Here is a 21,451-nt window from a genome sequence, read left to right as displayed (position 1 = left end):
ACCCATTTTCTTTGTCCTTTGTGGTTTATATATTGTTTTATCTTCTTCAGTGGTGTTTTAGGAGGAAGCAGAAATAGAATATGTATTTAATCTACATTGTTTAACCAAAAGTCTTAACTTTGATTTTGACCACCTGCTTTTTAAAAACATTTTAATTTTTTATTCATCTGTTACAAACTTTTATTTATACTGTCTAGTTAAATGTAAAAACATTTTTAAATTGATATGCATATTGAGAATTCTGATATTTAACTTGTATTTTCCCAGTGCGATAAGTTATTGGGGAAAACAAAAACAAAACAACTATTTTGTATTCTCTGTCTACTCATCATCCAGTTGTGTGAGCTTGCTCTAAACAGATAAAAGACATTCAATAATAGAGTTACCAAACGGAGAAAAATTAATCTGGGCTAACTGCACCAAAGTCTGGTGTCGGACACTACACAGGAACTCGGAGAAAATAACAAGATCAGGTAACAGAACTAATAATGTTGCTAACATCTGACTTATCCACTGTTCCCCACCATAAACTCCATGGAAAGTAGCCCAGTTCCTTACTTAAAAACTTTATTGTCCTTCCCTCCTGACTCGCATCAATAGGTTGTTCAGTCTATTGCAAAGTTTTATTTCTTCAGCTGGTAAATGAGTGATTATCCTACTTACTGGAATTTTCTTTCTACTCACTTTGATGCTTTACTATGAAGAACTGCTGTCTTTTCAACCACATAATGTTTTGTGTGAATTCAAGACTGCATACTAATTCCTTTAATGTCAGTGGAAGCAGAGAATTCTCAGTAAAGAAAGTAAAAGAGAGTATTAGTAGTCATAATAACGAGTAGCCACAATGAAGATGCTAATCCAATGTTAAACCCATCGGGATGAATTTTTTTGTAGTTAACTTCTGTGGGTTACACTTTTCTGGGTGTCACAAATCTTGATTGCAAATGTCAGTTCTTTCCATGGTTAGTGACATCAATTAACTGAAAACAAGATGCAGGAACATGCAGATGCTTGTTTTAATGAGTAAACACAGCATGACCTGTGGTAGGTCTCACTTTGCAAATATTACATATTTTGGGGAAGCCAGACAGAGAACAAGTTTAGACTTGAGGATAGCAAATGTCAGTGAGGCTGAGGAAAAATGTTTGGGTTTTTTTTTCCCCCTGACCTGAGAAAGAATTTTCCCACATCTGTAGAATAGAAGGGAATAAATGTATATTGGTCCAGTGATTTAGCATTTCATTATCAGTTTCATTCAATACTTAAAATGTACATGGTGTAAATTCCCCATCAATCCCTTCTATTTCCAGATAGGGATACATTCACTATCTATTGACTGATGACATTCAAATGTGCCAATATTATTCTGACTTCTAAATTTCTAACATATTCCAAAGAATTGCCCTGTGTATCTAAAACACAACAAATCCAAAATTAGTCAAATTACCTATCAATCAAGCTGAATGTTTTTTTTTCTAAATTCCTCAACTCAGTTGGTTTACCATCTGTTCAGTCACCTAAACCAAAATTTTTAGTTATACTCCATATAGAACAAGCACAGTTCTATACCAGCAGCCAATAAATATTTCTCAAATAAATAAATGAATGGCTTTTCAGTACCTTCTATTCCTTTTCCTCTAACTGATGATTTAGCAAGTTCTGGTTACTCTACTTTGAATCCCCTCTCAAAGCATCCCCTTCCCCTGCCTGCACTGTTGTTGCTCTAATATGGGCCCTCAAGTCACTTAATTCTTGTGTCTCTACCATTTAAACCATCTGCATTCCTACAGCATAGATTTGGCTATATATTTACTTGGTTCAAAAATATGTAATTTCTCTCTTTCGTCTGCAAAACAAAATTCCAGCTTCTCCTCCTGACTCTCCATAATTATTTCTCTTGCCACTTCCCAGACTTATAAACCCTCTTCTAGAGCCATCCTTTTCCCTTTTTGTTCACACGGTGCCATTTCCTGCCTCCCTGCCTTTGATGATATTATTTCCTATCTGGAATGTTCCTTCCCTCTGTTGTCAAGCCTGCTCAAATCCTGCTCATCATTTAGCTCCTAATTTAAACATCTCCCAGGCCTCCAATCCGAATGAAATTTTTACTCCTCAAAGCTTTGGTGATACTCTTCATTCATACTTCTGTTCTAGCTCTCAACACAGTCTGAGCTGATTTTAGTCATCTTTTCAGGTGCCTGCTTCTCTCCGAAGTCTCTCTGAAGTTCCCAGCATGTAGAGAGTGCCTGGCCCACAGCACATGCTACAGAAAATTTTCAGAATCGGCATCAAATTAAAGCCACGTATGCATTATAATGCGAATTACACATATATTTCAGGCACTAAAGGAACAGAGGTCACTGAAAAATAAGATTTCCACTAGAGAATGAGGCCGCACCCCGAACCTCACCCTCACCACCCCTCTTCGTACCGCCGCTCCTTTCCTTTTCCTTCAGCCTCTGCAGACCAAAAGCAGCTTGGGCAGTATTTTACGCCTGTGGTGGCATTCGTTTTCTATTCCTTATTCACTGGGTTTGTGTTTCCCCGTCTCCTCTTTCAGGTGTCTTGAGTGTGGCTCTAAGAGGCCCAGTGCTTAAGATGAGATAAGGTGATGGCTGTGGGCAGGAGGGATTCGGGCTGTGCTTTGGGAGCTTTCATTTCATTTCAGTGCCCCCGAGAGAACATGAGCCCGTCCGGAATGCACGGCCCTCTCCCTCCGGTGCCGTGTTCTCCCTTATGAGAGGAGGGGATTGCAGAGGAAGAAGCAGGCTGCTCTGGGTTCCTCTGCGGACTCCGGGGCTCCGCCCGGTATCAGGTCCTGTGACGCCATGGTGTCATATAAAATGTGCCGACGAAGGGGCCAGCAGCCGTGAGAACGTGCTGTGACTATATTTTAATTACACGTGGTGAAGATTCCTTGCTAGTTCAGAGAAAGCCACTCTCCAGATTTGCTTTCTGTTCGTGGAGGAGCATTTTACCCAATTAGAGAGAAATGATCAGAGAGGAAAGAGGCCAAGTACCTATCTCGATCTCACTGCAGACCTGCCATAGAAGAAGGTACTGATTAACCTAACAGAGCAGAGTGGTAATAGACTCTGCTCCAGCAGAGTAATATTTTTAAAATTCTTTATTATAAAAATGTTCTATGCTAACTAGAGAGAATTGTAAAGACCCCCACATGTAACCATATCCAGCTTCAACAATTATTAACTTACAGCCAACCTTATTTCATCTATACACTGCTCCCACACTCCCAGCTTCTTTTGAAGCAATTCAGACAACATATTAGTTCATTCATAAGTATTTTTTTTTTTTTTTTTTTTTACAGTACACGGGCCTCTCACTGTTGTGGCTTCTCCCGTTGCAGAGCACAGGCTCTGGATGCGCCGGCTCAGTAGCCATGGCTCATGGGCCCAGCCGCTCCGCGGCATGTGGGATCTTCCCGGATCGGGGCATGAACCCGTGTCCCCTGCCTCAGCAGGCGGACTCTCAACCACTGCGCCACCAGGGAAGCCCCATAAGTATTTTTGAGTTTCATATAGTTATTAGCAGTATTATTAAAAGAGTTCACCTTTGATTAATATACTCCTCATCCTACCACAGAATCCATATTTTGTTGTCTCAAAACTTGAAAAGTATATGAGGCTTCCATAATACATCGAAAGTGTAAAACTTACATGGAAAGTGGGATTGTGTGAGGTAACTCCATCCCTGTGGTTAATCTATTCTGTACACAGTGGCACCCATGGTGCAGGAACGCCCCTCCTTTGGTCACCTAGTAACTTTTCACTGGTCAACAAGAAGCTGAATAAACTATTATGTTGCAGGAAAGTGCTTGGCTAGCTGACTTGGATCATCTCCTAGATTTTAGAAGAAAAAAACCACAGCCAAGCTTGAATTTGCTAAACCTTTAGGCTTTGCTGTTAGAAAACATCCCACCTGTGGAGCATAAAATGGATACAGAAGACATAGGCTCAGGTAAACTAGGCCAAATATTGAAGCAGATTTGGAGACAAAACCTGATGCTAAAGCAGGAGCTCCTGGGTGAAGACCATTGTGAAGGGGCTGGCAGGGCCACTTGGATAGCCACAGTGGTCTTTCTGGGTCAAGAACTCAGTGAGGCCCTTCACCAACTCTTGGAACATACTGCAGGGACTCTGTGCTCCACCTAACAGCAGCTGTATGTACTGCTTGACAAAGAGAATTATTGTACCTGGAGACAAGGCAAGTATTTCCTTTATTCTTTCTCTAAGAAATATTGATTGAGTAGCCACTGTGAGAGCGCTAAGGAGCGTACAAAAACCAGGATAGAGTCTCTGTCCACAAGGGACTAACAATTTAACATGGGAAATCAGTTAAGGCAATTGCACAATAATGCAAGGGACATTGAAGCTAATTCCATTAGAGACATAAAAATAAAATGCGTTAAGTCTTCAGAAATAGGTGAGATTCCATTTTTAGAGTGGGGAATTTCATTTTAGAGTGGGGAATTTCAACTCCCCATTGAAGGGAGTAAATGCAGTAACTAATCTGAAGCTTAAGGAATGAATTGGATTTATGCAGCCAGAAACTGGGTGCCTTAAAGAGCATTCCAGCAGAGATGTTATTAGTAGGACACAACACTTAGAAGTAGGAAAATATAGGATTAGTGTGAGGCAGGACAAGCAGTTTTTTTCATATTGGAGTATGATACTCTAGTTTTAGACTTATTTGAACTTGAACCTGTTAATTGAAAAAACACTGGGAAGAATGGGATGGGATGGGATATGAAATTAGACCCCCCCCCACACGAAGTGGGGTGCAGGTTCTTGGGAATAGGGCCAGTTATGGATGCGAAATACAGCATGGCAGGAAGAACATGGTATCTGACGTCTATGACCTCAGACAACAAGAAGTTACTCTAGATAAGAAGATAGGTGGCATCATCAAATCTAACTCTAAATAATGTAGTGTCAAGGCAAGCAGGCAGGTCTCATCAATCAGGAATGCAGATAACGTTAAGAAATTCAGTCTAGAGGGCACACTGTGGACATGAGGGAAATCTGTCCAAAGGCAGCATGACCTAGAGACCATCAGCTGGATCTCATAGCCAGGAATGGAATCTCTGGAGAGAACTGAATGTGGTCCTAGGCAACACAAATGATCATTCATGGAAAATGATGATGACTCAGCTACCGGAATAGGAGTTCAAAATAAAGACAGAGTCTCAGATACAAGACAAAAAAACAAGTTGTCAGAACTGGAGCCCAATGATAAGGCTAGACTAGTTAAAGGATGATTTACTGATGATTTTGAAAACACTGAGCTATAGGGCCTTAAATTACATATTCTTGAGTTCAGAATTGAATTCTAAAGATTGCAGAGTTGCTAAGCCTGTAAGAAGCCATCAGGTGACCCCAGCTGTGAGGAGAGGAGGAATGAACAAACAGGAAAATAATAAGAAATGGGGATGGAGTGAGAGATTATATCAGATCAGATCATGGTGATGGTTTACACCAGAGCAAAGAGGCTTCACTTGGTTTATTAGTCCTTGAGTAGCCAGGTTCTAATCAGAGAATTGATACAATTAGAGCTATTTTTGAAAGATTCATTTGAAAATTTCCAGTCATCACAAGTCCAGCAGGAGAAGTAGTATAAACCTAATCCAATCATAATAGCAAACAAAGTACCCAATAAAATACAGCATCTGCATCAGCAGAAATAATGTAGCTTTGGTATGCCTGCTACCCAAGTCTCATCTGGAGAGCTCTGCTAAACTTTAGGTGAATAATTATATGTGGATCATTGATAAACTGCATAGTACATCCAAAGAAGTAAAACAATTCTCAGAATCATACCAAATGAGGAATGACTGAGGGAGATATTGGCTTCAGTTGAATGGCATCTTATGGATGGGGGTCATGATACCTTTCTGCAAATACGCAAAGCATTTTCACAAGCAAGAGGGATTAGATTTAGTCTTTTCTACTATGTTAAAAAGCAATTTATCCCCAACTTCTAGATGTGTTAAAAGAATTACAGTTGTGCAAATGACTTCTTCAGAAGGGAGGTAGGCTTAAAAGCCTAGTAAGGGTCTTTGTAGATTTCTAGGGTAATTTCTCCATATTTCATTACATGTCAGTGGAGAAACATAATTTGGTTTAGTTTTGTATTTACTCTTTTTAATGTGTCTCTGTGTGTGTAGAAATCATTGCATTCATAGATTGCCTCATGAAAAGAAGTAATATTTGGGGAGCACTGCTACATTTCTAAAGAAAGAAGAAAAGGAGATGTGTAATTTATGCGGCATGCATGATGAATGTACTCCACTGCAGACAATGTCCACCATTCAAGATATCAAAGCAACAGACATTGCTGCAAGAGGGGAACAAAATGTCATAGAAACAGCTACTGTTTCTCCCACAAATGAGAGGAAAGTCATTACACAAACCAGGTTCAGATAAAAAAAAATAAAATACATAGGAGTTCAGAACTAGTGGGAAAATAAAACAATACATCATTGAAGGGAGATGTAACAGGGCAAGAAGAGTCACAGAACAAAATGTTCCCAGATAATGCAGAAAATGAAGATGATAAACAAATAGAACACATGACTGTTGAGAACATAAATAGCAACAGGGAAGAGATGCATGACATAATCCAGACAAGAGAAAGAGAAATTCAAGAGACCTCAGAAAGCCAAAGTGAAGAGATTACCACATCCTCAACAACATGTGATATCTCCAGTAAATATGTGAATAGTCCTCTTCCCAGTGATTCAGAGAGTCTAAAGCAAAAGCATAACATCATGGAAAAGGAGTGAGTAAATACAATGTGAGAGGTGCTTGTATATTCCTGCTTATATGTGTGTTTCTACTTGTATATAAAACAATATTTATACATGAATAAAATTTTATATATACATTTCAGATCACCAAAAGATATTACAAATCAATAATTCAGTTTAAATTACTCCCATAAAAATGTTTATGGCTGCTATTAATAATATTGTTTGTTTCTTATAGTTTCAGGAAAAATATTAAAGGTTTCTTTAAAGGAAGAAAGAATTGACTGTATAAGAAAGTAGTTAAAATGGACAATTGTCGAGAAGATGGACACATTCCTAAATCACTACTCTTTAGATTATCATAAGAAAAAACTAGGAGACTGCAGAGTTCAAATATTAGAAGAGAATTTCCAAGCCTCAGATTTATTTTATTTATATCTTCAAATGAATTCTCACATTTATCATATTTATAAATCATCATAAATTCTTAACCCGTGGGTTAAGAACTCTGGGAGGGCTCATGGATAAGCTTTGGGAGGTTCTTAAAATTGAATGTATATTTTCACACCTATTTTATCTCCTTGGAGATGGTCCAGAGCTTTCACCAGATTCTCAAAGAGCCCATGACTTCGAAAAAATATGTTGAAACTGACTGATCTATTTTGTGAATTATCTCCCCTATACAAGGGGATAATAATTCATAATTGTCCAAATAAAATAAAATATTCACAAGCCATATTTTCACAGTAAAATTAAGACCCTTAGAAGGTAATGGGGAATAAAAAAAAAAATCATTGGTTTGGGAGACAGACTTAAATTTATCTCCTGTTTTATTACTTACTAGTTCTGTGACCCTGGGCAACTTGTTTCATTTCTTAGCCCCATTTTCTTATTTATAGAAATTATTGCTGGGATTATTTGGTAAGGTCAAATGAGAAAATCACCTGAAGGGCCTAGCGCCTTGTTGTTTGGCAGATGTTCACTCTCAGCTAAATATTAGTATGTTGATTTATTTCACCCCCAACAACCCTCACGTTCTCCACTCCCACACACCGCCAAACTTCACTTATCCCGTGTCTGCTCTTTCAGAATACAATACCATTTCCAGGACAACAGAATGAATGAGTCTATGATCTCAGGCACGTCATTTTGCGCGCTTTGACCTTAGTTGTCTCATCTATAAAATGAAGAGGTTGAGCTGGTTTAGCTGTAAGGTTTCCTGCATGTCTGAAAATCTAATGAATTCTATAGGTGTCACAGGAGTAATATTTAACCCGTAAAAGACCCCCCCTGGTGTGAAAGGCTTACTGCCCCTGCAAAACAACTATGAAAGTAGTCAATATGCGGTTGCCCATTTCGCTTGAGAAAAACATTAACACTTCATATCCTCACATTCAGAAATGACTCAAAGCATCAACTAATGAGTCATTGCTGAACCACTCCCTCTAACACCTCCTTTAGGTGTTTCCTAGTTAGTGATTTCCTCTTTGTGGCATGAAAACCAATTTTGCTTGGCTTGCATGTTTCAGAAGATGACTACTCATTGCACTTCCTCAGGCTAGGAAGCCACCATGCCACAAGAAAGATGAGAGTCATAAATAAAACCTAGCTCACAATCTGTTGTGATTCCTCCCTGGAGAGTGTTTTGAAAAAAGCCTATCTCTTCCAGGGTAGTTGTCTTAGTGTATACAAAGGGAAACGACACTAGAATAAACCAATGTGATTATTTTAGTGGTTGGATTAGATCTATTTGATTAGGTCTAGGGGAAATGGAAGCATTTACAGGGCCCCTTGCCCTACTTCATCTGTCAGTCTTTTGCAAGAAGAGTGTATTGAGTTGGGTTTCCAGGGCACAAAAGAGAGTCGTTTTTGAAGTTATACAAGACTGGATCTGTAGTATTCCCCCAGCATGAGAGCAAGAGACCAAGAGAGTGAGAGTAAGACCAAAAGGAAGGAAGGAAGGGAGGGAGAGAGGGAGGGAGGAAGGAGGAAAGGAGGGAGGAAGGAAGGACAGAAGAAATTGAGGGGAAACATATATAATGCAAAAGACGTAAACACACATTCTACTGACTGCAATTTGTGGCTTTTATTTGGATTCAGATAAAAGAAACTAATTAAAAACAACAACGGGAAATTTGAACACTGTCTATTTTATGATATTAAAGATTTAAATTAATTTATGAATAAAGTAATGCTATGATGATTTAGAAAAAGACTGGATCATTGTATCCTATATTAAACAATGTATCTAATTTTCTGAAATACCTTTATCACCATGATCAGAGAAGACTCAAACAGACCCATGTGCTGGATAATTTTCTATTCCTTTTAACTTTATGGGTTCAGAATTGTAAATATAAATAAATAACCCTCCCTGAAATTTCAACATATTTTCTAGATTTCTGTGTTAAGGGGCACTATAGCATTCAATTTACTAATTGAAAAATAATTAAAAGCTGATTATTCTAGAACTTGATATTAATGCTGCATTTTATAAAGATCCTCTTATTTCTCTTTGACATTGTTTATATTTCAATCATTTCACTGGTATGAAATGAGAAATAGTGAGAAGAGAGGAAATGCAAGTTGGTAGTTTTAATATAGAGAGCTAACATTTATTGAACACTCATTTATGTTAACCCACTATTATAAGAGGTTGAAATATTTTATCTCATTCAATCCTCACATTATTGTGAATCTGGTATTCATTTCAGTTTGTAATGGATAAAGAAACCAGTGTTTTGGAATGATTTGAGGAAGTATGATATTATATTAGAAAGTTTGGGCTTTTGTGTTAAAGATAGATGGACTCATTTATTGATTCTACAACTTACCATCTGTGTGATCCTCAGCAAGTTAAAATTTCTAAACTTCAGTTTCTTTATCTGTAAAATAGTAATGACAGTAGTACCTGCCCATGGGTGAGTAGTACCTCATACCCATGGTGTGAGGATTTGAATGAAATAATGTATAGCCTAAAACCTGGTACATAGAAAGAGCTAAAATATTAGCTATTTTAATAATAATAGTTGATGTTAAAGGTCAAACAAATAGTAAGTGACTGATCTCAAAACTGAATTCAAATCTGTAAGACTCTAAAATCTTAGGCAAAGGTGATGGTACAAAAAGCAAGAGTAAAACCAATTGTCAAAATCAGTTTTTGGATTGATTCTTTGAGGACTGTAAATATTCTGTTTCTATTTACTTTGATTAAACATACATTCACAGTACTTTTGTACCTTTCTCTATTTTTCTTAAAAATGTAATAAATAATTCCAGTACCATATCTATACCTTTCCTCAAAATTTAGAAAACTATTCAGGCACTAGTACTTGGTTTATCAAGAAGCTTCAGCAATCTTCAGATTTATATTTGAAGTGAACAAAACAGGAATGAATCGTCTGCTTAAATAATAATAGTAATAACAATAGTAACAATAGCTTAATATATATATAGTACTTTCTAAGTGCCAGGCACAGCTTTTTAATTACTTACTGTATAATAGTTCATTTAATTCTCAGTCTTCCTATGAGATAGGTATTATTTTATCATTATTTTACAGTTGAGGAAACTGAGGCATAGAGAGGTTAAGTATCTTGCCCAAGGTCACAGAGTTACTAAGTGGGAGAGCAGGGATTCATACCATGACAACGTGTCTCTAGAGCTTGTGCTCTTAGGCATTTCACTATACAGTCTATAAATCAAATATTTGAAAAAATGATGTCCTTTTTTTCCCCTGCAGGTATCTTGATGTGCTGAGTGATGATACTGTCACCCAAGTGTCTTGTTATATTACAGCACCATCCTATGTTCTACAACATCTAGAATGACGGATATTAATAACATGAGTTCTTTAATAGTGAGTGATAATGAAGAATTGGTCAGCAATGTTATCACTGTAGAGTGCTCAGATATGGAAAAGAGAATTCCATTTCCAATATGCATTGCAATTCCATTTACTGAACGTTACAGGGGAAATTACAGAGACATCATGGTGAAAGTGTCTGATGTAGACCTTCAATCAAGTTACCTGACTCCAAATTCACTGGAAGGAATGAGAGGAAGTTACAAGGTTGGTAAATCCTGGACTACACATACATTTGCTGTTTGACTTCTAACTATTACTCAGACTACCAGATCATAGTACAGATACAATTACTCCATTGGTATAAAATGGAAGGGTTGATAAGATTTATGCCGGTGAATTCATGTGTTTTTGTTTTGTTTTGTTTTGTTTTGTTTTGCTATCCATAAAGATAAAAGAGCAGAGCTTATTGGTCAAATTTGGGAGTGAAGAACTTGAGTCTAGGACCCAGCAAGTGTTATATTTTTGCCTGGGAAACAAAGCCAACATCATGGTTTAATTAGCTTCACACCTTAGACTAGCTTTAGACTAACATTTCTAATGGGATGGACCTCTGTCTAAATTTAAGAATTCTAGGATCCCCAGATGACGTTAGCTTTATTTTTATCATTCATGGGTTGGAAAAATATGTAAAAACAACAATTTGTGTGTGTGTGTGTGTGTGTGTGTGTGTGTATGCCTTGAGATAGTTATTAAGTCTAGTTATTAGTCTGTACATGGAAAACAGTATATGTGGTAGTTAGGATGTGGGTTGTCGCGGAAGATTGGCTGGGTCTGAAGTTTGGTTCCTACACTTTCCTGCTATGTGAACTTGAGTAAATTATGTAACCTTGATATGACTCAATTATTTTCATCTAAAAAATGAATACAATAATAGTGTCTACCTGATAGGGTAATAAGGATTAAATGAGAAAAAACACTTAAGAAGATAAAAGGATGTCTATAAACACATGTTAGTAGTTAATAAATTATCTTTTTCATGGTAAACTTTCTTATAATAACTCTCAAGCCATCCATGGTGACAAGTTCATATGTTTTGAAGAAAGAATATATACATAATTATCAAACTTAGCATAGAGTTGATGGGAGTTAAAGTTTAAGGTTCTTCTGTGGATCACTGAACTTATTTTTAAATAATTAAAATATTTGTCTTTTCAGCTTTATATAAGTTTTCATCTTTATATCATTATTTGAAGAAGAGGGCAGGGAATAAATGTTAAAAAAAAGCCACACATGCAAACAATTCTTTTTAATTTATCTCTTCTGATTTGGGTCTTTTCTGAGTTACAAACAAAGTTATACAGTTGAATATGAAAACTAAGCCTGTTCTAATTATGCCAATTCATGCAAAGAAAACATTTTATATTTAGTCTAGGAAGTCTGTAAGTATAATAGTCTAGTTATCATTGCCCTTACATGTGGCTTTTTAATCTTGACCCATCTGTGTGACTATCATAATAAAAACAAAAACAGTTCATAGCACATATGCTTTTCACCAAATGGGTATACAAGATGATTAGTAAATAGAAAATGCAAAAGAAAAAAATAAGAGAGCCATTGTCTACTGAAAAAAATAAAAGCATATATTTTTCTTTCATAGTTTTCTAATGGTTGTTATCCCTATATTTAGCTCAAGAAAATTTAAACTCTAGGTTCCTTCCAAATTTTTATGTGGTTCATACAACATTTAAGAATTCTAATTCTGGAGTCAGACAAACCATCATCAGAGTTCTGCTCTTGACACTCCCCTGCTTAAAAACCCTTCCATTTCCCCAGAACCTACCAAATGTACTCTAACTGCATGGCAACCATAATGAGTTCCCAGAAAACCTTTCTTTCTTACCTCTCACCATTTTCCCTCTGGCCAATTAAGAACATCCATCATGCCCTGAATTTTCCCAACAAGGGATTCATGACAAGATATTGTGAAATCTCTTCCTTAATCAGTTTTCAAATGATAGATTATTTTCCATTGTTACTGTCCCTGAAATGTTTGTGTGTGTGTCTTCATGAATATCCTCTCATGCCTGGGTGGAGCCCAGCTGATATTTAGGGAAGCATGAATAGACCAGATTACTTCTAAGTCTTCCTCTTCATTTTAAGCTTTGGTGATTATATGAGTAGATAATTTTGTTTTCATTTATGTACTCAGTTCCTTTTTTGTGATAAAAAAGCCTGAATATGTCCCTGCATATATGCATTCCAAATTTAAATGTCACTATATAAAAAAGAAACACAAATGTGTCTCTTTGCAATCATCTGCTCCCCCTGCATGGAAGAGAGAAATAGAGAAAATGACTTTATCAAGAGATTGTGAATTGTCAGCAGGAAGAATTTGCTGATAGTATAAGTGCTGTAGGATTTGTGTAAACTACCCAAATGATGAAATTTTTCAGTCCTTGGAATTCCTAAAACATTGTTAAATCTTCTGGATAAAGGGCAATATTTAAAGTCCAAGTCCAGGATAGGATTCCAAATATAATTAATATTTGTGAAAACACTAAATGTGATTGCCCATTATCCGTTTACCTTTTGTGGGGAATAATTTAAATTTAAAAATACATTTATTTCTCTCTTTTCTATCATGTAGTTCAAATTTGAGAAACTCCTAGTATCTACTTCTACTTGATCTCATGAAAGGGCCATCCATTTGGGGTTAATGAAGTAATTCTCAATTGTGGGAGATTACAGGGACAGCATATAGTTGTTGTTTTTTCCCATAGCCAGAGAATATGTACAGCATGTACTTCCAGAGCAATGCACTATTAATGTCCTTTAATGTCATTGTCTTAATGTCCTTAAATCCACACAGGTGACCTGTGCTGAAGTGAAAGTTTATAAGTTGGGTATCTTTTCTGTTGTGTCTTGTTTAAAGAAAGAGTCCTTGACAGTAACAAAGAAAGGCCTTACTCTTAAGCCAAGCATGGATTCTCAAATATCCTTAAATCACCCTCCAGGAGTTTTCAGCTCACCAGTACTTGTACAATTAAAGGTAAATATTAAAAACTGGTGAGTTTCTTCTCCTAGATTTTGTGGGTCATCAAACATCATCCGAAAAGGATTGAGAAGATACAAATATTTAATATAACAGTAAATGAATTCTTATACTTTTAATAACCTAACTTACAGTGTCATCATTGATATAGTGATGATTTGGAGCATATTAAATCTCATTCCAAAATAAATCCCTGCCTTATTTTAAAGCTTTTTCTTGCTAATTTTTTGTGTTGTTTTATTTATGATATTTGTTGACAAAAACAAATGTTGAGTATCTATGATAGAATTAATGCCAGACATTGGGACTTTCGTATGATTCAAGCTTTCCACCTGAGAGGATGGTTAAAAGAAAGGTTAATCAATTAAAATACTTATGATTGTAAATATTTGGTTATATTTAATTATTAAACAGTACTTTTCTGGGATGAGAATTTAATACATACAAACATTATTTACAAGGTGTACAATGACATATCAATGTACATTTTAGAAGACATATTTCCTCAATATTTCCTTCTAGCCTAACTCTCCCTCATGCTCTCCTAGTTTCTCCCAGTTGTTACCATAAGTGGTAAGCAAAGAAGAAAAGTTAGGAAGAAATCATATTATGTACAATTTATTCAAGAATATTTTCCATAAACTTTGAAATTTTGGAATCATGTTAGCTATTTTTATCAGCCATTCTTATGTGAGAGGAAACAAATAAATATAGTCTTGTTTTTCTAGTTTCTGAAGATCACTTGATCTAACAATAGTTCTAATTAGAAATTATATAAAATGTCTATTTTGTTTTCTAGGTCATTTTTTTGCCTACAGTTAAGAGTGTTTCTCAGTTATTTATAACATAGAGCAAGGAACCTAGATTTCAGAAAGACTTTGCAAAAAGAAGACCAAATCCTGTGATCTTTTATAAATTAATATAGTGTAGATTCCAGCTAACAATGTAGAGAAAAATGTATAAAACTATGTTCTATTAAATTTTCAGGAAATTGACTTAGAAATGTGCTGATACTTTGTATCTTCTGCTGTTAAAATATAGGAATATATATCTATTTTTTCTTTGTATAGGTCCAACCAATTGACCCATCTCTGGTGGCATATTTAAAAACTCAGCAAGATACTTCCTACTCAGTACTATCCACAAGCCCTCTGATTCATGTTCAGCACCCATCAACACATCTTTTCCAGAAGCCAATCACTGTACTCCTACCTTGCTCTACACACCCTGATAAAAAAAATCTTGGGTCTGAGATAGATCATAAAAGAACAGCTAGTGCCACAACAAACAGAATCATACCTTTATACCTCAACTGGTGAGTTAGACCCTAATGTCTCTAGTTGACTTGATGGTAAACAAAGAAACTTAAATGATTTAAAGTATAATCAGATGTATTTAAATATCAGTATTGAAATATGATGAAATATTTTTAATATGGAAATAAAATGTTGTGTATCCAGAAGGGTAATGATTTTAGCTGTAACAGGTTCACAAGTATGCTATGTGAAAAGATTGACACAAAAGAGATAAAATCAATCCTTATTTTCAAAAAATTTATGATATGGTTAATTACAAAGATGTGATATGATGATTGTAATTTCTATGTTTAAGAGCATTCCGTTGATGTGGGAAAAGATTAACCTGATCTTTTAAAAAATAAATTAAATTTGAGTCTCTCTCTCTCTCTCTCTCTCTCTCTCTCTCTCTCTATATATATATATATATTTTTTTTTTTTTTTTTTTTTTTTGCGGTACACAGGCCTCTCACTGTTGTGGCCTCTCCCGTTGTGGAGCACAGGCTCCGGACGCTCAGGCTCAGGGGCCATGGCTCATGGGCCCAGCCGCTCCACGGCATGTGGGATTTTCCCAGACCGGGGCATGAACCCGTGTCCCCTGCATCGGCAGGCAGTAAATTTGAGTCTATATTTGCCATATAGGCAGTTTCCTTTCTCTCCTAATTTTTATAATTCAAAAAAATCCCCACAAATAAGACTAATATACATATTGAGTTACCAGCCAGAAATGAAATCAGAAATGAGATGTTAACAACAAATAGGATACACTGAATAATAGTAACCCTGATCTTATTTTCTGCCCTTTCATTTAATACTTACTTTGTTTTCCTAATAAGAAATGTAGAAGGGGACCTTTCTATTCTTTGGTACTGAAGGGAATTTTTTTTTCTTTGAATAAATATCAGAGGGAGAAACAAGTTCAGAAAGAAATAAAAAATATTATTAATTGAGAAGTTACTATTTGCCTGGTTCCTTATGTACATTATCTCATCCAATCTCCCCACCACTCTACCTTCATTTTATCAGTGAGAAGTCTGAAACTCAATGAGATTAAGAACTTGTACAGTTATCCCCAGGTTCCACATCTGAGGATTCAACCTACTGTGGGTTGATAATATTTTTTAAAAATTCTAGCAAGTTCCTGACAGCAAAACTTGAATTTGCCATGCACTGGCAACTATTTACATACCATTTACATTGTATTAAGTATTGTAAGTAATCTTGAGATGATTAAAGTATATGGGAAGATGTGTGTAGGTTATATGCAAAGACTACACCATTTTACATAAGAGACTTGAGCATCCACAGATTTTGGTACCTCTGGGGGTCCTAGAATCAATCTCTTGCATCTGGATACCAGGGAAGGACTGTACGTGAGAAGTGTGCAAGCTTGGTCTGGACTCAACATATCTCTATTCCTAATCATGACTCTATGTAGCCATCATCTATTTAGTTTGAGGCTGCAAGACTAGAAATAGAGAAGTGGATTATTTGCTCTTTACCGCTGTTTCTAATTTAGGAAGCTGACAATAGTAGAACATTGGGTTGTGGCTAGGAGATGAAGTTAAACTTTCCCTAGTATTAGGTAAGTGAGAGAGAACATAGAAATATAGACATGATCCATTTGTACCTGCTTTTGCTACTTGGGATATATATATATCTCCCAATTGGCACTGAGTTAATCCATGTTCCTGTATATCATGGTAAGGTAAGATTTAAAACCGGAAATATCCTGGAGCTTCCTATTTAAATGTATTAGTCTAACAAATTAAGACATTCTCTTTCAAAAGCCCCTAAAATATATAGAAATATGTACTTCATATACACATACATTTTATATGTATATATACATATATATATTAAAGATGAGAGCTTTACTCTAAAAATTTATTCTGACTGGTCACCTATTGCTAGAATCTAGTATTTCTACTGTCTATAGAGTAGATTGCAAAGGATTAATAAAAATAATTTGTGCCTGACATGTACTTTACATCATAAAACAAAGCAGTTCTATTTCACAGAAAGATAATAGAAAACCAATTTGCCTATCCCTGATTGTTGATCCCATAGTCTATATATACCAATGAGAATAAAAATGTATCCCTGTAATACACAGATATCATTTGTGGAAGTGACTAGATCAGTGTTTCTTTGCCTCTCCTTTGCTGTATTTCCATATCCCTCAGAAACAACAGGGCAGAATGTGGAAAGAAATTAGAGGCAGTGTATTGCATTGTCAAAAATGAAATTGCCAAAAGTATAGGGATAATGATAGAGGCAATAAGATCTCTAAAAGATATGCATGCTGAGTGTGGCACATTTTCATACACTTAGTCGACTCAAAGCATTGTAAATCCAATCAGCACAGATAGGAGAAGGTTACACCTTCATCCAGAGAAATTATACTCAGTAAAAATGACTAGACACTGAAAATTGGTTTAGAAATTATGCACATGGATCTGCCCTCTAGATCTAAGAAAGAGATTCAAACAGCAACCAAATTGAAAGTGGGCAGAAAAATATTTTCAAGGATAAGAAAAAACCCAAGTCCTCCATGATGTCTTAAGGAAAAAAAAAAATCAATACCAATCAGTACCAAGACTTCAAAAGAAGAACAAAAATAACAAAAAACAAACTATAGAAATAAGGAAAGAGAATGTCATCCTGACATTTCACAGTAATTTGAATAATGAGAATTACAGCTACCTGGAGGATTTTATAGAAATGTATTTTGTAAGTTTAAGTAGTATTCAATAAGCAAAATTTCTAAGAAACAGAAAGCCATCAGGATAGACCAGGAAAAGAATGAAGAACAACAGGATGAGATACAAAGATAAAAAGCTCAGATGAAAAGTCACCAAGGTATGATAAGGACTCATCTGAAGTGATGTAACCTAATAATTATAAGCACCATTGAAAGAGACCAAAACAATCATACAAGAAGCAACGATCAAAGGCATGAAAATGTGATTTTCTGATGTTGATTAAAACCTTGAGTTAGAAAGTGTTGATTTCAAAATTTAGGAAAAAAACCCTATACTTAGATAAAACATGGCAAATTGAAATGTACATTTAAATAAAACGTAATTCTATAAGCATCCATTCAGCACAAACAGATTAAGAAGGAATAAAATCAGTCTAGACCTAGGCTCATTCTTTGCAGCACGAAATATCAAGGAAAAATGGACTAAAGCCTTCAAAGATTTGAAGGGAAGATGTTGTGGAATTAGGGTTTTCACCTAACAAACAAGTTTTTTTGTTTTTTAATACAAGGGCTTACAAAATGTACTACTCACTTGTTCTTAACAAAATAAATAAATAGATAAAATTAATGAGCTAAGGATAAAATAAAATTTAAGAAATCAAGAATAGGAGAGTAATTCTTATTTTCAAATATCTGGTATTGAATATAAATAATATAAAAGCAAAAGAAAAAGTAAAAATTCATACGGCAAAGTGGCAACAGAAAGTAAACAAGAAAACAGCATGGTGACATCAAAGAGAAAATATCATATAAATAAAATCATCAGTTATATTAAATAAATATAAATGGGTTAAACAATTTATTCTGTTGTCCACCTTAATGTTAAATATTTTTTAATACTTTATATGCTGTATTTGCAGAGGTTTCCTTAGATTTATTATATATTTTACCAATTTTACTGTCAATTGTTTAAGCTATTCATTTTATTAATTAAAATTCTCATTTCTAAAAGGCTATTGCTATATTTTAAAGGTCTTAAGAAAACTTTTCCCAAGGTACTCTGTTTTTACATTATGCTTCCTATTTCTTCTTTTATTCCTTTAATCATTGTAAACACTTTTTTTTTAAGTTTCATTCAGATTATTCTATCATCTATGAGCATGATGTTAACTATGTTATCTATTACCATGGTTAATCTAGTAGACTATCATACTAATTCCATTCTATGACTCTTAGCCTTAGAAATTCATTTCTGAGTATTGATTATAATTTTTGATCAGATCAGCTTTTCTTCTCCCCTTCCCTTCCACCCAGAGCAGCTTCTGTGTGCTTCTTTGTTGCTTTCTTGAGCTAGTGTTCAAAGGGATTTTGGTTGTTTTTGTTGTTTCTCATTTCATAGCCAGTGCTGCCCTTTGGGGATTCCAGTTTTTTGACTGAGTTAGTTCCAGCTGACAGCTGGAGGCTGTATCTAATGTGCCTGAGTACATGTTAGACTCTAGACTGCACACATCTGGTGTGTGTGCATGGGTGGTGGCGGGGAGCAGGATGATGAGGGTGGGAGGATTCATAGATTCAGTCCCTCATGTTCCCAAGAGAGGAAAGAGGATTCTAGCTTTTTGAGATTTTTTTTTCCCAAATCTAGGAGATTTTTCTTTCCAGCTTTTGAGTTCCTCCAACTTGTGTGTGTGTGTGTGTGTGTGTGTGACATTTCATCCAGCATTCTAAGATTGCCATTTGTCACCAATTCAACTAGCCAGTGTCAATTTCTTTTTTCTTCTCCATTTCTTTGCCTTAGTACATGATCTCTTCGCTTTTTCTACCATGTTTAGCTGAAGAACTCTCATTTATGCTATAAGCTGAAGCTCAGCTCTTTCCTTGTCTGTCAAGACAGTCTCTGATCTCCAGGAGAGATTGAACACTCCTCTCTTTGTGCCAGCCCTATTCTTTTGTACATCCTAAATCACACCATAGTGTTATTAAATTCCCTTTTCCATTTATCATCCCTCAGCATAATTATAACATAGTCAGTGCTATGTTGAATTAGGTGAATTAAATAAATTAATGAGTAAATTTGTGGAAAAGTAAATTGTGTCATTAATTTTCTATACTTTCTGACAATACTAAATTGATAAGTTATAATATGCTCTGTTGCTATTAGAGCTAGACATGGGTGGTGCATTTTCCCCATCCAGTGTAGCATAAAACAATTAAATGAGAACCTATATGAACTATTTATTTAACATTCTTTCATCAAAGAGTGAAAGCCAGTTGAACATTTTCTGTGGAAATAGAAACACAATGAAGCAATCCATACCTCAGAAGATAAAAAAGATAAAAACGATTTGAGGCCAAAACATAGTTTGAATATAAAGAATAAAAGGTCTTTGTTGCAGTTCATTCTTTCATGTGTAAATGATTTCTGGGGAAAAGATGAGAGTTATTTAATTATCAGCCAGAAAAGATTTCTTGACAGTAATGAAAGAAATTAATTTCTTAAATGGAAACTTATTCCATATTATGCAAGAAATATTTTAGAGAGTTAGATGGGAAATTTTTTGCATGAAAAATGCCATTTCTATATAATGCTATTGGTTTTAAGATCATCTTATTAAAATGTAATATGTGAGTCATACACAAGAATATTTGTACAATATATGCATCATATCACAAAAAATAATAAAATGGAGAAATTGGTTAAGCTACCACATAACTTAAGAAATTAGATATTATCAATACAATTACATCTCCTTACTTATCTCTCTCCATCCCATCCCTTACCTCGCTACCCTAATTGCTCTTCATCTTCACCAAAGTTAACCACTACTAGGAAATTATGAATCATTCCTTTGCTTTTACTTTTTAGTTTTATCAATATATCTATCTATTTTTTTTTTTTGTGGTACGTGGGCCTCTCACTGTTGTGGCCTCTCCCGTTGCGGAGCACAGGCTCCGGACGCACAGGCTCAGCGGCCATGGCTCACGGGCCCAGCCGCTCTGCGGCATGTGGGATCTTCCCAGACCGGAGCACGAACCCATGTCCCCTGCATCGGCAGGCGGACTCTCAACCACTGCGCCACCAGGGAAGCCCCAATATATTTTTATTCATCACTATACAATACCTTGTTTGGTTTTGTTTGTGCTTACTGTTTGTAAAAGTGGTACCCTACTGTGTATAGTCTTATAGTCTTGCTTTTCCATTTATAAAAAAGTTCATTTTCACTTCTATATAATATTCTATTGAATAACTTTGTATTTTATTTACCAGTGTTCTTACTGATGGACATTTGGGTAATTTCAACTTTTTTGCTAAAACGAATAGTACTATTATGATTATTCTTCACTCAAAGTGTATTTGTGTAAGCATTTCTTTAGAGTATCTACCTAGAAGTCATGTTCAGTCATAGGGTATGCACATGTACAATTTTACAAGTTTTACGAACTGGTAGAACTAAATTTCATGCTCCCACTATTGCTTTTTATCTTTTCTAGCCTTGCATATTGTCAGATTTTGTAATTTGGAAAATTTAATAGATGTAAAATTGATCTCGTGTGGTTTTAATCTGCAATGCTCTGATTACAATGAAGGTGGCATCTTTCATAATGGCTTTTGTTAGACATTGTGTTTTCTTATATGTGAGGTATCTTAATTTCTTTGCTCATTTTTGAACTTTTTACATTGATTTGTAGGATTGTTTATGGTCTCAGTGTTAATCCTTTGCCAGTTTGTGGCCTGTATTTTTATATTTATGTGACAGATTTATCATGTTTTTCTTTTATGATCAGTGCTTTTTGCCCAGTCCTAAAATACTTATATCTCCTAAATTAT

General features: G+C 35.4%; 1 protein-coding gene across 1 annotated transcript in view; it reads left to right on the top strand.

Moving 5' to 3' along the window:
• Positions 1 to 3,908: 3,908 nt before the first annotated feature.
• DTHD1 (death domain containing 1) overlaps positions 3,909 to 21,451 on the top strand; it is a 70,333-nt gene continuing 52,790 nt past the window's right edge. The window contains 8 exon segments of the mRNA XM_049708911.1: positions 3,909 to 4,224; positions 6,185 to 6,220; positions 6,223 to 6,405; positions 6,408 to 6,798; positions 10,509 to 10,597; positions 10,600 to 10,838; positions 13,444 to 13,623; positions 14,697 to 14,941. Coding sequence (XP_049564868.1) covers positions 3,954 to 4,224; positions 6,185 to 6,220; positions 6,223 to 6,405; positions 6,408 to 6,798; positions 10,509 to 10,597; positions 10,600 to 10,838; positions 13,444 to 13,623; positions 14,697 to 14,941 — 1,634 coding nt within the window. The 5' untranslated portion in view covers positions 3,909 to 3,953.

Source organism: Orcinus orca, chromosome 4 (genome assembly GCF_937001465.1).
Source record: "Orcinus orca chromosome 4, mOrcOrc1.1, whole genome shotgun sequence".
In the NCBI taxonomy this organism is placed as follows: Eukaryota; Metazoa; Chordata; class Mammalia; order Artiodactyla; family Delphinidae; genus Orcinus; species Orcinus orca.
This window is presented reverse-complemented; position numbering and strand designations above follow the sequence as displayed.